We start from the raw sequence: 16,019 nt of genomic DNA, 5'->3' as shown, positions 1-16,019 counted from the left end.
GCACTCATATGTTGGCATTTGAAAAAGATAATTTGTCTCAACTCTTGCTTCAGGTTTGTTTGACTGACTTATGGAAATAATCTCTACCTTTTATGCCAGGTTTCAATTTTTAACACAATGCAGTCTCCTCTTATCAGCAGGCGCGCCTGGATCGTTGGTATAGTGTTAATCCACATCATTATGACAATCTTACTTTAAAAATGTGGGTGGATTATACCTTTGTGCATTCGGATCATGCTCTTGTCTAGCAAAGAATATCTTTGCATGATGTACCATATGATTGATTATCTCATAGAAGGCTACTCATTGTAAACAATAGTTACTTGCAACATAATGTCTACAAAGACATGGTTTATGATGCATGTCAGCCTCTTTCCTCTCAAAGTCTTATTGATATAGATTATGCTTGGGATGCTTTTGTTGCTCTCATGCAAACTATTATCAAGGCTTATGGTAAGAACTACATGAAGACTCCATGGGAAAATGTAGCCCAAGCAAAACAGACTTGCCAATCCTTAATTGAGCTCGGCCATTTTCGGCCTCTCTCCATGGATGAAAGCACTTCTTTATGTCAAGATCAACATTGTCGCCAAAGTAATGATCACAGGAAAATATCTAAGTGGGAGACAAGATTAAGACAAAAGGCCTTCCTTTGAATGGTCCTATATTTACTAAATTGTTTTTCTATTTGGCAGCACATTTTATATGCTCATGCACCATACATGGCATGGAATTATGGAAGCATCGGAGTGTGGTCCACTCAGGGCATGGAAAGATCACATTGGCAAGCACATTGTGTATATAAAAGAGCGAGCCAACACAGGGGTGGTAGAACTAAGAGCAGTTGCAACAATAGCATTTAAAGAGTCCTTAGTGTCCCATGTAGTGCAAGATGTTAACGCAAAACGTCGAAGAAAAATATACAACTCATCAAATGCAAGAAAGAATCATGCAAGGTGGCATGCAACCCATCATAGACAAGGGCACATATGGGTGGAGGCAGATGAAAATGATGGTGTAGACTCTTCCAATGTGGATGCCCATGCATAAGTTTCAGAATTTCTTTGTAATGTTAGTTATGTGATTTGTAGTAAAGCCAATGTATAATGGCCATGAGTTGCTGTATAAATGAGAAATTTTGAGTTATTGGATGTCAAAAGTCTAAACTCAAAGATAACATCTGAGTCAATGAACAAAGTTGTGGAGCATTTCAATGCGGGGCAGTTTGCTATACACCACTTCAGATAGAGGCCATCTTTCAATCGGTGACATATTTGCATTGGGTATGGGACATGCCTAGCCCAGTCTGGCTTTAAAGTCATCAATGAGACCAGAGGACGAGAAGTTAGTATAGCTTGGTATGCTTATTAGAGAGAGATCAAGTAGATATAGAGGGAGTGAGGGGGGGGGAGACAGAGAGAGAGAGAGAGAGAGAGAGAGAGAGAGAGAGAGATCAAGTACAGGGAGAGGGAGAGAAGGGGGGGAGACATAGAGAGAGGGGAGGTATTTGGTCAACGAAAACCTTCAATAGCAAAGGAAGCAATGAATGCAATAGTGGATACCATGCAAAGGAAACTAGTCCAAATATAGATCCATTCTTTGGCCCTTAAGGTTAAGGAGTACTTAGCATTTGAGCAAAGATTTTTCATACATAGTAGTTTGATTGATTATTTTTAGTTGCAAAGTCATGGGTGAGTTATGTTGCATGTTGTAGTGTCGATTTTGTTGTGCGAGTGCAATAGATAGATTCTATTTCATTTCAAGCCACAATTGGTTTAGGTGGCCTTAAAAGTAATATGGACAAGCATTTTCTATAATAACAATACTACTATCATAATATATATATCCTTAATAGAGATGTCCACTTCACACAATGAGTGAAGGTATTGAAGTATTTGAGGCGATTGTGGGGAGGCTAGTCCAAGAGCATGGATGTGATTAAGCATTCAATGTAAGCTAGTCACTTTCCAAAGTACATTAAGGGAGATTTTTGGGAGGATCAATCCACGAAAATTTTTGAGATTGTATATTAGTCTCATAGGAGTGTGATACTAAGGAACCTATCATAATAGGGAGTGAACAGAATGCTTTTTAAATATGTTATTGAACATTTATGAGATAAGGAAAATAATTCTAGTTACAAATGTGTTATCAAACATTTACTAGTGAAGGAAAATAACTCCACTAATATGTGAGCTATACAAGGATATAAAATAGATGGGACTTAAAAAAATACCAAGGAGACTTTGAGAAGGTACCATGCAAAGAAAGTAAAATACCTCAATAGAACAATTGTCAAATAGTAGAGGCACAATATATTAAAGTAACAAATGTTATAATAGTAGTGAATGTCCAATCTTTCTTCCTCCTAGATAGACATTGGTTTTGCTACACATTGGACTTGTGAGCTCCCATTTTGAAGTTTGAAGTGGAGGAAGAGACTACCCAAAACAAATTGTTGATTTTACACACTATTCTAGAAATCCACCTCAAGTAAATGCCTAGTTTTCTCTTCTACCATGTCTTTAGATTGTGCTACCTATTGGTGCTTGCTATTGTGGCCTCTCTCTCTCTCTCTCTCTCTCTCTCTCTCTCTCTCTCTCTCTCTCTCTCTCTATGTGTGTGTGTGTGTGTGTGTGCACGTGCACGCACACGCACACATGCACACATATACATGTACATATACATATACATACATATATGTATGTATGTATGTATGTATGTATATAATGGTGTTTATCAGTTCTAAGATAGCACACGAGAGTTGCTAGTTGTATACTACTTTTAGATTGGATAATATTGGACTTTTCTACATGGTTGTGGACAAGGATTGTTTTGATTTGATTCTTGACCTAGCTTTGTAAGACATGTAATTGACATAGAAATCAAAAGTGAGATGATTTTTGTATACATGGTGCAATTCACATACTTTATTAGTCCAAATCTAATTGCATTGGATAAGTAAAATTTACATAACAGATGTTTTACATGGTGTAAGATATGGTGAAATTCACATGCTTTAAAAGTCCAAATCTTGTTGCATTGGATAAGCAAAGGATGCTTTACATGGTAGTAATAAGACATGTAGTTCACATGGACATTGGATACATGGTGTAAGACATGATGCAATTGACGTGTTTAATAATCTAAATCTAATTGCATTGGATAAGCAAAGTATGCTTTACAAAACTTTTAGATATTTGTGAGATGAAAACTTGAGTATCATAGCAGTGTAGCCTAAGCACCATGACTATGTAGTGTAATAGCATGATGTACGTTCTCTTTTGTTTGATATATGCAAAGTAATACTATTATTATTAAGGGGAACTAGTTAAACACATTTGCAACTTCCTTGTTTATCAAAACATATACAATCTCATGCTTGATGGTATTTTCTCTAATGTGCCTCAATAAAATGACAATAGCATTTTCTCTAATAAAATAACAATGCAACTCAGTGTCCTTTGTTTTGGAATTGAGAATTAGGGTCTCTCCTAGTTGTATGCTAATCCATTATCTAAAGAGGGTGTTGTTGGATGTTTTGAAAGAAAAATCATTATTGAAAAAATCTTTTAAATCATATGGATTTCACGTGCAATGTTTGTTGATCCTTTGTATTTTGGATGATAATAGTTGACTAAACTAGAAATGAACTAATATTTTCCTTACATCTTTTTTGGTATGCCCTACAAACCCAATTGGCACCAATGTATCCATGAAAATTGAGATTAAACAATCTATCATATTCTATGCCATAAAATCTCATGCACCTTTGAGAATTTGCATACTGTTCTAGTTGCATGAAGATGATTCTTTGTAAGGTTTGCATAAATTATCTGAGAACAACAATTGAATAAAAAATATCTGGCTTAGTAACTATGAAGTAAATCAAGCTACCAATGAGCTATTTGCAAAAAAATAAATTTATATTAATGAGATTTTTCATAAGTTAATGCCATAAGCGTTGGAAAAGGTTTACAGTCATGCAAACAAAACTATTTCATAGCTTGTATGGTATTTTACCTATGTTAGTATGATGTCATATTATTTATCCATATTTCTATACTAAAATATTAGTCGAGATCTCCTATTCATTTCATGTCAAACTTAAAGGTGAGATTCTTGACTGTAAAAATGAGTCTAGCATTTAAAATTATGATGATCAAGTCACCAACATAGAGCACAATAAGGACTATATCCTATGTTGTCTTTTTTATATAAATGGATGGGTTATAATTTAATGGTTGTTAAAAATCCCTTTTAAGAAAGTGATTATGAATGTATACATTCCACATACATGCAAGGATTTTGAAATATGCAAAATCTATTTTTCTTGGCCTTTGACAAAACGTGATTTTGGCCATGTAATGTATATTTCTTAATGCAAATAACGATTCAAGAATGAAAATTTCGCATCCATCTAGTGGATATGATAATCAAAACCCAAAATTAAGGGTGATGATGGTTTTAGTGCAAAGGTCTCTCCATAATTTATTCCTTATTCTTGGGAACAACCAAAACAACCCTTAGCAACTAGCCTTTCTTTATATTTTTCAACCATGCAATCTTGAAGAACTTTTGCAACTAACAAGCTTCATTTCTTTGGGAATATCTATTAGCAATCAAGTTTGATTTTCCATAGAGCATTATACTCTCCATCCATGGCATGTGGATATTCTGAAAGCTTTGACTACTTCTTTAAAGGATATTGGTTCTTTGATTTTCATGACTTTTGGCCTTAAATCCAAAATTGATCTTGTATGTCCATATTTTTTGTTGTTTTCTATGGGATAATTTTAGAACCTGTGTAGTGGAACTATTTAGAAGCTCTTCAATCACTGTCATTATTGTACCACAATTTCTTCCCTTTGCTTTATGTAGTCACAATAGATTTTTGGCAATTGAAATTCTCTGAATAACTAAGATTAGAGGATGGTGTTAACACCCAAATCATTGTTTCTTTTAAGACTATAGCCAATTATTGGTCTAAGGACTTTCTTAGAGATTTTAGAATTGATATGAAGTTATTTGAATTCTAGTAGAATGTTTCTTTTAACCCTATGGTTGTTCATGGGTGTAGTTTCCCTGACTATTTATGAATTCTAGCAGAATGTTTTTTTTAACACTATGGTTGATCATGGGTGTAGTTTCCATGAACTACTTATGACTGTCATATGCCTATTATCTTTGATGCCAATAGCAATTGTACTAGCTTTGCATGTTGGAAGTTGTCTTTATGTTGTTTGCAGCATAGCTAGTATCATTTGAAAAATGCTTATTTGTAAGATGCTCCATGCAATCTTTAATGCTCATAAAAGACCTTACACATTTTTTCATGTCAACCTCATGAGAGATAATAATGCCATAAGTTGTCAAAAACTCCTTTGATCTAATTTTTTTGGCATTGCTACAAAGTTGTCTTTATTGACATCATACTACATTTCTATGTTGCAACATGGATTTTCATAGATTGAATTACCTATTTGATGGCATCATCATTATGTTATTTGTAGATCTCATGCAAGGCATCTCTACATTTGTTGGACCAAATCTTGTCTATTCTAGACACCTATGTTCTAGCATCTATTATGTTTTCTTGATTCAAATTCTTGTATCATGAGCTTGGCATGTTGCTAAATGTCATTAACACTTGATATTAGCTCTTTTAAGAGATCATATGAGTGCACTTTGGCACTGATTATTTGCTCTCAACTAAGAGTTGACTTATATGTTGTATGGTAGGATGGCTTTGCATGCTTGTCCTCTGCTTGTTGAGTTCTCAAGATGAATTTGTGCAGATATCATTTTGTTGGATAATTTTGCATATGCATTGAGATAAATGCTTAAGATTATTATGTATAGAAATAATTTTGGTGGATGATTCCACTAGAGTTTTTCATAGGCATATGCATGTGCAAGTGTTCATTGAGGTTTGGCATAATTTCTTCTTTAGGAGAAGATTGAATATACTCATTAAAGAGCAGAAGATCATTCTAGTCTTGTATTGGACCAAGTATTTGCATATCATCCTCATAACATATGGGCTCTACCCTTGTTTGCATTTACATTAGATTGAATTTTTTGTAAGCTTGACTATCTATGATAAGAATTTATATCTTCTTTGAGCATTCCCAAGCTCATCTAGAACATAGGATATTGCCATTGCACATGCATCACCCTTAGTAAAATCTTGGAATTTTCTTTTCATCCATCATGCATCTAGAAAATTCTATATTGCAATCATTTCATTTTGTTTAGGAGTATATCTACAAGTGAATCATTTGTTTTGTCCATGATGCCTAGAAAGCTCATTGATTTATTTATATTCTCGTCCATTGTGATAGTGGGATATGCCGATGTGCTTGCATATATCTATTTAGTTAGTGTTTGGAATTATTTGAAGGCACTCAATGCATCAAATTTCTTATAGAAATAAAACTAATTTATTTCTACAAAAATCATCAATGGAAGTAATGAATAATGAAATATAAGCCTCAAGGATAGAGTTTTGAGGTATAGCCCCAAAATTTTGAATACAATCAAGGATAGAGTTATAACATGACCCCAATAATTTTTATGTCTAATGACTTGGATAATGTTTATAGTCCTAGACCATGATGGAAAAGGTTGTTAGTGTTGCATATCCATAGTAGAATAATTTACAAAAGTCTTAATCAAAGTAGACATATGGAAGGCCTTAAACCCTGTTTGATATTTTCAATGAGATTAATCTTCTAAAATTGAAGTGTACAAACCTCTTATGACATAATCCCTAGTGACCATAGCTATTAAAAATCGATCTTGGTACTCTCCGATACCAGTAAGTACTCTTTGAATTAATCTTTCTATGTTGACTTCTTGACCAATATATATCAATTGATTTGCAATGTTCTTTAACATGAACAAGTAGTTTGGTCTTATCTATATTTGAAATTCCGTCGCACTATCTAATTGGCCCTAATGTATTATTTTGGACATATTTGTGGCATTAAATTTCTTTTCCAAAGCTTTTCATGTAGCCTTTATGCATCAATTTTGGATTTCATGTCAAGCATCATCACATCATTGACATTGAAATTGATGAAAATACATACTAAACCTGCCCTTTCATCCCAACCATCCTATTTTCTTTGAGTTTTATTTAATCCATTGTCAAAGTTTCTATTGACGTCTAATATAAAGATTTTGGTCTATTCACTTTTTTGTAGCAATGTGGTTTAATTCATTCATTTGAAACATGTTGATAAGCTTGAATTTCCAATTGAAAGAAGTAGCAAATTCATTTAGATTCTTCATTTGATAGACATTGAGAAGCTTGAATATCCAATGACGATAATTGTTGTCCAATTGTTTATTTTGCACCAAAAAGATTATGTGTCATGAGATTTTTATATATGAATTTGAAGCTTATAAAGATTGAAACTAGTATTGGCTTTTAGTGTATTATTATAAAGATAGAAATAAAGTAAGATCCAAAGCGATCAAGGTATAAAATAATTTTTTTTTAATAGTAGCCAAAATTGGTGCAATGACTAGACTATGTAATAATGTTCAAATGAAATTTAGAATAACAATGATAGCTTGTGTTTTTAGTAGGTGAAACCAAAATGGGTTCAAATTTGATGAGACTCTAAGGACTTAAATGTTGGGTGAGTGGACTTAAAAGTCATACTTGGATTCTCAAAACTTGACCAAATGTGGATATGGTAAGGTCAAGTTGACTAGACCTAGATTGAAAATATGAGACAATCAATTAAGTCCTAAAGTGGTCAATCAGCAAAACAAGAAGCTCAAATTATAGTGATAGCTTATAAGGCTTGAAAATGAAAAAAAAGGTTCAAATCTCATAAGTGCGGACTTTAATGAGAGTTAAGCTTGATTCAAGATAATCTAGCCCCACAAGTGACTCTCATAGGCACAACATGAGTTGCAATAATGGTTTAAGATTTTTGAATCCTTTCAACAAACTAGGGACTATTTTCGAAGTTTGTGACTCTCTACTAAGGCCCCAACTTAATAGGACAAAATATAAAAATGAGGCAATAAAACTCTTTCAAGAGATCAAATAACTCGCTAGAACCATAAGAAATCAAATAAGGTTATCTTAAAGTAGAGAGCTCCAAAAAATGAAACTCATGAGCCAAAACAATTGGATAAACTCAAGCTATCAGATGAGAAAGATACTAGGATGCATTGAAGAAGAGGCTCAAAAGAGGATTGAACTCATAGGTTGTTGTACCATGCCGAATGGGAGAGGGAGAGAAAGGTGAGTGATTAAGAGAGAGAGACTAGATATGAATCCACTAACTAGTCTTAGATAATATGAGCTTTGATTGATATACATGTTATGTATAAGAAAGGTTCCCTTTGATCCACTTGAGCTAGTCCATGTAGGACATATGCAACACTTAGAGTGCTAGCTCAGATAATGCAATTTACATGCTTTTAAATATTTTTGGTATTTTAAAAAAGGATGTGTTCTAAATACTCTCAATTGTTGTTTTGTGTTACGTATTGTAATAAAAAATTATGTATCCCATAATGGTTGCGGAGGATTCCCCTTTCTTTTTAGCATCTTGCAATAATCACTTGGTAATGTCTAGCACATTCATTTCTCAATGTTCAAGGGGACATAGGTAACACTTGCGGAGCATATATGTATCAAAAAGGGAGCATGGAAGTTTGTACCAAGGCTATGCCAATCAAGCATGCCATAGATGCATGCCACCTCTGAGGACTAAGGTAAAAACTCTAAGAATATTAAAGGGCACAGAGGACGAGGATCCCTCTTTAGCCACTTATTAAGGTTTTACCATCGTGTATATTGGGTGAATGGGTGCAATGCAAGGAGGATTATAAGAATTACTTCTTGTGTATCTTGCAAAAAGTAGCCCAACAATGGTTCAACCGATATATCTAGTGAGTTACTCCACCTAATACACCAATGAGCTACTTTAAAATTGGGGGAAAATGAGAGATGCCTTCCTCAACTTGAAACAATCCACCTATTCCTTAAACTAGCATGCTTTATTAAATAGAGCTTATTCATGATATGAAATCTTAACTTGTCACATTTCTTACAATGGTTGTGAAAAGGCATAATTTTATGAACTTTTCACTTTTGGCATTTCTTACAATGGCTTTGAAAAGGCACAATTATGCTTAAGGTCCAAACAGGTTTTGTTTCCCAAGGTTTGGTCTTGAGAAGGGCCAAACAGGTTTTGTTTCCTAAGGTTTGGTCAAGATATTCCTTACACCAATCCCGATTCCCTTATTGATGATATGAACTTTTAACGTTTGGCATTTCTTACAATGGGCTTTGAAAAGGCACAATTATTCTTAAGGTCCTTAGAAGGGCCGAAAAGGTTTTGCCCCCAAGACTTGATCAAGAATTCCCTTACACCAATCCCAAACGATTCCCATTTGGTACTTAATTTGTGCTCTTAAACATGATGTTTAGTTGAACGGAGCAAGTGATTACCCAACATTTGATCAAGACATTCCTTGACATCATTCCCAAATGATTCCCATTTGGTACTTCATTTGTGCTCTTAAACACGATGTTTAGTTGGACGGAGCTTTCCATCCAATGGCTTGTTCTTTGATCTAATGCATGTGTCCTTTGTTGCAATAGATACAAATTTCATGGAGACACTTCATAATCCATCTTTGCACCATTCCCATATTATGCTTCTTTTTATTGGGGCCATTGTCCTTATGCTTCTTTTTATGGGGGTAATATATGCTATTGTCTTCATGGGCCGCGGCTTGTATGCTCTTTAAAAAAAGGTTTAACTTCCAATCAATTCAACTATGTTCTTGACAATAAGATATATTTCCAATCAATTCAACTATGTTCTTGACAACAAGATATACTTTCATTTGTATTAATGTCCCATATGGTAATAGAATAAGTTCAATGGGTGGCTCTAATTAAAAATATATAAAATGTTGGAAATAAATATTATCATAATGGATTTCAATTTGACCTTGAAACATTTGAGGTGATTATAATGATTGTGATCATCTTTTTGGGCTACCTTATGGTGACATGGGGTATTAGAATGATGTAGCCATTTGGTATCTCGTAGCTGTATTTGACAAATGCAATTACTTTTTGGGGCAAGTGGACATAACACGAGGCATTGATTTCATCTTTAGAGGGGTATTTAAAACTACGATAATACCAAAGGGCTTCTCCCCTCCTCATTTACATGAATTGGCCCCTATTTTTTACCCTCTTTTCCTTCCCTTCAAGCAATCTCCTCTTTTCATTTTATCTTTGTTTGAGCTCCTTTATGTTGTTCTTTAAGTGGGTGAAATAGTTTTGCAACCTTGTTAGCACTACCATTATAGTTTTCCAACCTTGTTAGCACTACCATTAAGGTCTAATATACCTTCCTTTTTCTACTTGCTTTCCTTGTGCCCAACTTTCTAGCATATAGCCTCGGTCTCTCTTTGTACACTCCTTGATTGACGTCTCATGAGTTGTTTTGGCTCCTGGTTTGTACCTTGATGTAAAAACTCTCTCTCTCTCTCTCCAAATATAAGTTTGGTAACACGTGTGTGGTTGAGGCTTTGGTGTGTTGTTGTTGTGTGTGTTCAATCCTTGATTGACTTTTAATGAGTCATTTTGGCTCCTGGTTCATACTTTGACATGAAAACTCCTGGCACTGATAACGTTCGTGCATCTCAATTTCTCTTTGTAGAGGTGCAGAGTAGCTCAAGGGTAGGGTGTCTTCCTACTGGAGGGGCTACCCTTCTCTGTGCGTGTGTGATCCTTGATTGACGTCAATCTGATGAGTAGTTTTGGCTCCGGGTTACATGAAAACTCTCTATCACTCTATTTATCTATCCCGGCGTAGATAACCTTAGTGCATCTCAATTCTCTTACGGGACCGGGAAAAGAAAAGGATTAAAAAAGGGAAAAACAATTTCCCTTAGCTGCTTTTATAGCAATCACGGTTCGGTAGCATTTGCTTGCACTGCAGCAGCGGGTGCGGTGAGTATTCCTATCCTAGTCGTCTCTCAACGCCAAACTGCCTTGTTGACCAGCTCTTGCTAGGCACAGCTCAATCAAAAACAGAGCAAGGGCAACCCTTTATAGGGTAAAAGACCGCACAAGTTGTGGCAAAGATAATCGGGTGTTGCGAGGGAGGGGCGGGTGGGGGGCGGGGAAGATCTGTGGCACTCAGCTTGTTGAGTGTTGCAAAAGATCTATAGAACTTTGAGCTGGTATGAGTTATACTTAGTTGCAAGTTCTTCCAAGCTCTGAAAAGGTAGAGATTCTTTGCTTGCAGATCGAAGATATTTCCCATTTCCCTAGTAATGGCTCCCATCGCAGTGGGTGGCACTCTTCCCGATGGTACCCTCTCTTATTTCGACAAGGAGGACAAGCTCCAGCAGGTTTCCATTCACTCCCTTGCAGCTGGTAAGAAGATCGTGCTTTTTGGCGTACCTGGCGCTTTCACTCCAACCTGCAGGTATACTTCCTGTTAACCTTTCGTCATCCCATCGCCGGTCCTTTTGATTTTGTAACTTCTGTTTTCTTTCCTGATCGTAAACCGTTGGCAGACTACCCCTGGTACTGTGTGGCATTAGACAATGCGACAATGTCTTCCGCTCATTTTTGTTCGAATACCTAGGTCCTTAAGTCCGCTTCCAGATGATTGCTTTTACCTATTATAGAGCATTATAGGTTTCTCTGGTGGGAAGAAGCCGCCATAGGTCTGGAACTCCATGAATTGAAACTGGGGCTTTGAAAGAGAATGTCGGAGGTCATGTTTAAAAAGAGCCGGCATAAAGATGGTTATACAGTTGCCATCCCACTTCATTTCAATGGCCTCGTGCAAGTGTCGAGGCAATCCAGTGGGGTTTTCATCTATGGATTTATCGGGCGAAATTTGTGGCTGCATTTCCTTTGTTGGCAATAACTATATTGGTAGAGCACGTGCTGCTGGTCCTTTTGGTAGGGAAACTGATCTACCACTTGATTCCTCCAGTGCTCAGCGAGGTTTCCAAGGCCTTTGAATATTCGTCCTGTGGATTCTTGTATTGGGCTGACCTGAGTGTAAGATATTCTTCTAGAAACTAGTGTAAATTTCTGCACGAGTGTAAAACCCTGCTCATGATCCCGTTTTTGAAGATTACGACTTCGAAACCTACTTAACCAGATAAGAGGTTTTGAAGACAATTTCTGTAATAAATATATACCTTTATGTAGGGGGAGCAGATAGATTTTGTATGCTTGCTCATAGCATCTCATAGACTTAGATACAATGGTTGTGATTTTTAGAGTAATAACAATCATGTTACCATTCCCTAATTATTGGCATTAGTGAACCTTCCTTTTTTTTTTGGGGGGGGGGGGGGGGGGGCGCATTTCATGTTGGCCATTTGTCTATGTGGTCAATAGAATGATGAAAGGGATTTACCTTGACGTGGACTAACGAGAAACAGTTTATGATTTCTCATTTTTACATTTGCTTACATGGCTGGGGTGATCCAATATATTTCATCACAAAACAAGGCTCCAGAGTCCACTTTACTAGCGTAATGAAGAGTTATGTTAAGTCCTATTAGTCGGGGTACATCATGAATTGGTCTTCTTTTTTATATTTTTCAGTAATTCCCAATCTAAATGCCTCATAGTCTCAATGGTCCCATTTCCCCATGGGTATAATAGTTACCTTAGTACTATTTCTCAAGCATACTTTTGCCGTTTTAAATATGTGAAGCATTGTTTGTTAATATCCAGGAAATTTATCAGTTGCGCAGTTCCTTGCAAATGTTCATACGGCCAATTTAATATTTAAGGGTTTTATCACTTGTCCTGCAGCTTGTGTAGCTCTAACATTTAGAATCTTTCAAAACCCAGATGGCAGCTTATGCTTGGGTACTGATGAGAACATAAGCGTAGCTTTGCTCACTAATTATTATTATTATTTTCCCGTTTCCTCTTGGATTTGTTTCATGTCTCTTACAAACCCCCTTCTTCCCTTGTATGTTTTTCTCGCTCCTTTTACAAATTAGGTATTGTGCAAGATTGAATGTATTCTAGTCTTATGAAGGTGTATATGTAAAGCTGTGACATATGACTACCAGATTAAGGGGTTTAATCTTCCAGCGGAGGGTATTGGGTAATTTTTTTGTAATTTAACTATTCTCTAATTATGCCGGGTTTACAGCTTGAAGCATGTTCCTGGTTTCATTGAGAAGGCTGCAGAATTCAAAAGCAAAGGTGTGGATGAGCTGATCTGCATTACAGGTATGTCACAATTTTCTGACTATGCCCAAGAATACTAATGGTTCATATTTCTTTCATTGGATGTCTACCTTACAGATGTCTTAAAGTACTTATGGTCTTCTTGATCTGCAGTAAATGATCCCTTTGTGGTCAAGGAATGGGGAAAGACATACCCAAACAACGACTCTGTGAAGCTGTTGGCAGATGGCTCTGCAAAGTACACTTATGCCTTGGGCTTGGAATTGGATCTCTCAGAAAAAGGCTTGGGGATCAGATCAAGACGTTTTGCATTGCTAGTGGATGACCTTGTTGTTAAAGTTGCCAATCTTGAACAAGGTGGAGAATTCTCTGTTTCCAGTGCAGATGATATGCTCAAGGCTTTGGAATCTTAAGACCTCTTCAATGCAAGGTAGCTGTCTGGAAAGGCGAGAGAAAGTGGCCTTCTATGGCATGGAATCATGGATGATATATGACTAAACCTTAAAGCTATTTTTAAATTTTGACGTGTGAAAGAATCATGTTTGATCTGGACCATCCTTTATAGCGAAACACAAATATGCTTTGGTTCTATCTGATAATAGTCTTGCAGTCTACGGACGTCCATATTATACTCCGAAAATCCTGCTTAAATGAACATGCTTTGTCGTTCCTGTATCTGTGGCTATCAATACCTTGTCGTTCCAGTATCTACAGGTCGCCCTATCAGCTAGATTGTGTAAGCATTTTTTTGCTTAGATGCTCGTTTGGGAGAGACTAAACTGAAATCCTATAGTCTTCACAAGCTTGAATGAAGAGAATGTGGACTACTTTTTGATTAGCCTTCTCCTTCAATGCTAGCCTTTGTCATGGCTGAGTCTGCCGTCCACCTGAGGTGTGCCAACAGAAACTCAGTATGAAGACCTCATATAAGTGGGTGCTCAAGTATGTGTGGATGTGTGGAATTGTACGTATGAGAGCATATGTTTATACTATGCTACTATGTTCTACACCCACAGTCGGGTTCTGATGATGTTGGGGTGGGGATGTCATAGTAGCTAGTCTGAGTGACTATGATCAGATTGAAACGGCACTAAATGTTGTGTTTTTAGAGGATGAGTTTGGGCATGTTCCTGGATATATATATATATATATATATATATGTATATATGTATACATATAGATAGATAGATAGAAAATGTTCATTGATGGGAGGGAGCTTTGAAGGTTAATAACTACTACATTTTAAAGATAAAATTATATTATTTGACTATACATCACTTATGTAAGCAACTGTGCTTAGAGCTCTGTGTTTGGGGCAGCCTAAAGTGTAATAATCTTGCTGCATAAGCTTGGCGGAGTTCTATTAGCCCACGCCTTCTGCATGCTTCACCACTGCAACCCAAAATAAAGTTGCAGCAATTTAATGTTCTGGTTGAGTACGTGGTCGAGTATGCATGAGTGGGAGCATAAAATTCTACGATTTCTGGACTCACCAGGGTGTAACGGTAGCTGGTTGCTGTTACACATGATTGTATGTAAAGTTGTGGGTGTGTGTCATAAGGTTACAAACTCCTTTATTGATTTTGGGCATAGTCAACAAATCAGACCATGTGCTTGCATTGCTTTAGGAGGGCGGGCCCATGATAATGGATTGGGAGGTTTAAAGGGCTCTGCAGTTAAAATGACGTTTATTTTTCAACAGTTTACTGCAATTCTCATACCGAAAGGTGGGACTCATGTTGGATGGGTTCGCATTGGATCTTGTCAAGTGAGGTTGGTAGGAATGGATACCTGCTGGATAGGCAGAGCTTCCTTGCAGTGGGCAGGTTAGCAATTGACTACTGAACTGCTCTCCACCCATTGATGTCTATTGTATGGGTCAGTTTTGCACCTTGTTCTCTACTATGGCTAACTGGTTCTTTTGTGCATTTCTTGGGAAACTTTTTACGTGTAAATCATTAGTTTGTTAGTTTAGTTTATAGCTAAGGCTTGTTTAGCTCTTGTAGCTTTTACAAGCTAGATTTTTGTTACTGTTTCACATAAGTTGACTTCATTGGGTTTACGTAAAGTTATAAAAATATGATGATAATGAGTGTTCTCTTATATTTGCTGTGATAGTTTACTTCAGTATGTTTCATCTTAGCATGAAATGCTAGATTTTTTGCGAGGCAAATTTCAAATACAACATTTGTTATCACAAAACACAGATGTACTTCATGTTTGTGGCATCCCAATTTCCCTGAGCAGGAGCCTGAACCATATGGCTTTGTACCCCACCCCAATACGTCATAACACAACCTTTTGTTGATTTTTACTACTTAAAGTTACTACACTTGAATCCAATTAAAAAACTTCACCCATAGTATACCTTCAATCATCCATTGAATTGGCCCAATTAGCATTAGTAAATCTATGTAGCTCAAGCTCCTTAGATTTTGCACATACAATCCATGGATCAATTGTACCCTTGAGGTATCTCAATACTCTTTCTTGGGTCCTCTCCAATGTAATTCCCTTGGCTATTTCATGAACTAACTCACTTTTTCCATTGCATGTGTTATGTTAGGCCTCATTGTAAAGATATATAAGGCTGTCACAAGTTGCTTATACAATGTAGCATCAAGCAAATCATCATTCTCACTCAGCGTGTTTGTGCCATCAATGAGAGCCTTCTAAGGTTTACAATTCAGCATGTCAAATCTATCCAGAATATCCACTAGATATTTAGACTGAGCCAGAATAATCTCATCCTTAAGTTGCCATATTTCAATTCCAAGGCAATGATGCCTTTTAC

At 36.4% G+C, this 16,019-nt stretch overlaps 1 protein-coding gene across 2 annotated transcripts; it reads left to right on the top strand.

Moving 5' to 3' along the window:
• The first annotated feature begins 10,849 nt into the window (after positions 1 to 10,849).
• Positions 10,850 to 13,824, top strand: LOC147883094 (peroxiredoxin-2B-like). Of its 2 annotated transcripts, none has more exons than XM_087399642.1 (4): positions 10,850 to 11,002; positions 11,301 to 11,483; positions 13,188 to 13,267; positions 13,379 to 13,824. In XM_087399642.1, the coding sequence occupies exons 2-4, from the start codon at positions 11,329 to 11,331 to the stop codon at positions 13,636 to 13,638; spliced, it is 495 nt and encodes a 164-aa protein (XP_087255768.1). In that variant the 5' UTR covers positions 10,850 to 11,002; positions 11,301 to 11,328; the 3' UTR covers positions 13,639 to 13,824. The 2 variants fall into 2 exon arrangements, with proteins under 2 accessions (XP_087255768.1, XP_087255770.1); XM_087399644.1 differs by having other exon boundaries at positions 11,001 to 11,108.
• Positions 13,825 to 16,019: the final 2,195 nt, after the last annotated feature.

Source organism: Dipteris shenzhenensis, chromosome 28 (genome assembly GCF_047967505.1).
Source record: "Dipteris shenzhenensis isolate YYH24624 ecotype China chromosome 28, Dip_SZ_1.0, whole genome shotgun sequence".
In the NCBI taxonomy this organism is placed as follows: domain Eukaryota; kingdom Viridiplantae; phylum Streptophyta; class Polypodiopsida; order Gleicheniales; family Dipteridaceae; genus Dipteris; species Dipteris shenzhenensis.
The sequence above is the reverse complement of the archived record's forward strand: the minus strand, read 5'-3'. Positions and strand labels throughout refer to the sequence as shown.

Bases quoted from the DNA above. Each gene is read 5' to 3' on its own strand.
- LOC147883094 (XM_087399642.1), top strand. From the start codon at position 11,329: ATGGCTCCCATCGCAGTGGGTGGCACTCTTCCCGATGGTACCCTCTCT. The intron at 11,484-13,187 runs GTATACTTCCTG...CCGGGTTTACAG, and splicing joins GCTTTCACTCCAACCTGCAG to CTTGAAGCATGTTCCTGGTT. The intron at 13,268-13,378 runs GTATGTCACAAT...CTTGATCTGCAG, and splicing joins TGAGCTGATCTGCATTACAG to TAAATGATCCCTTTGTGGTC.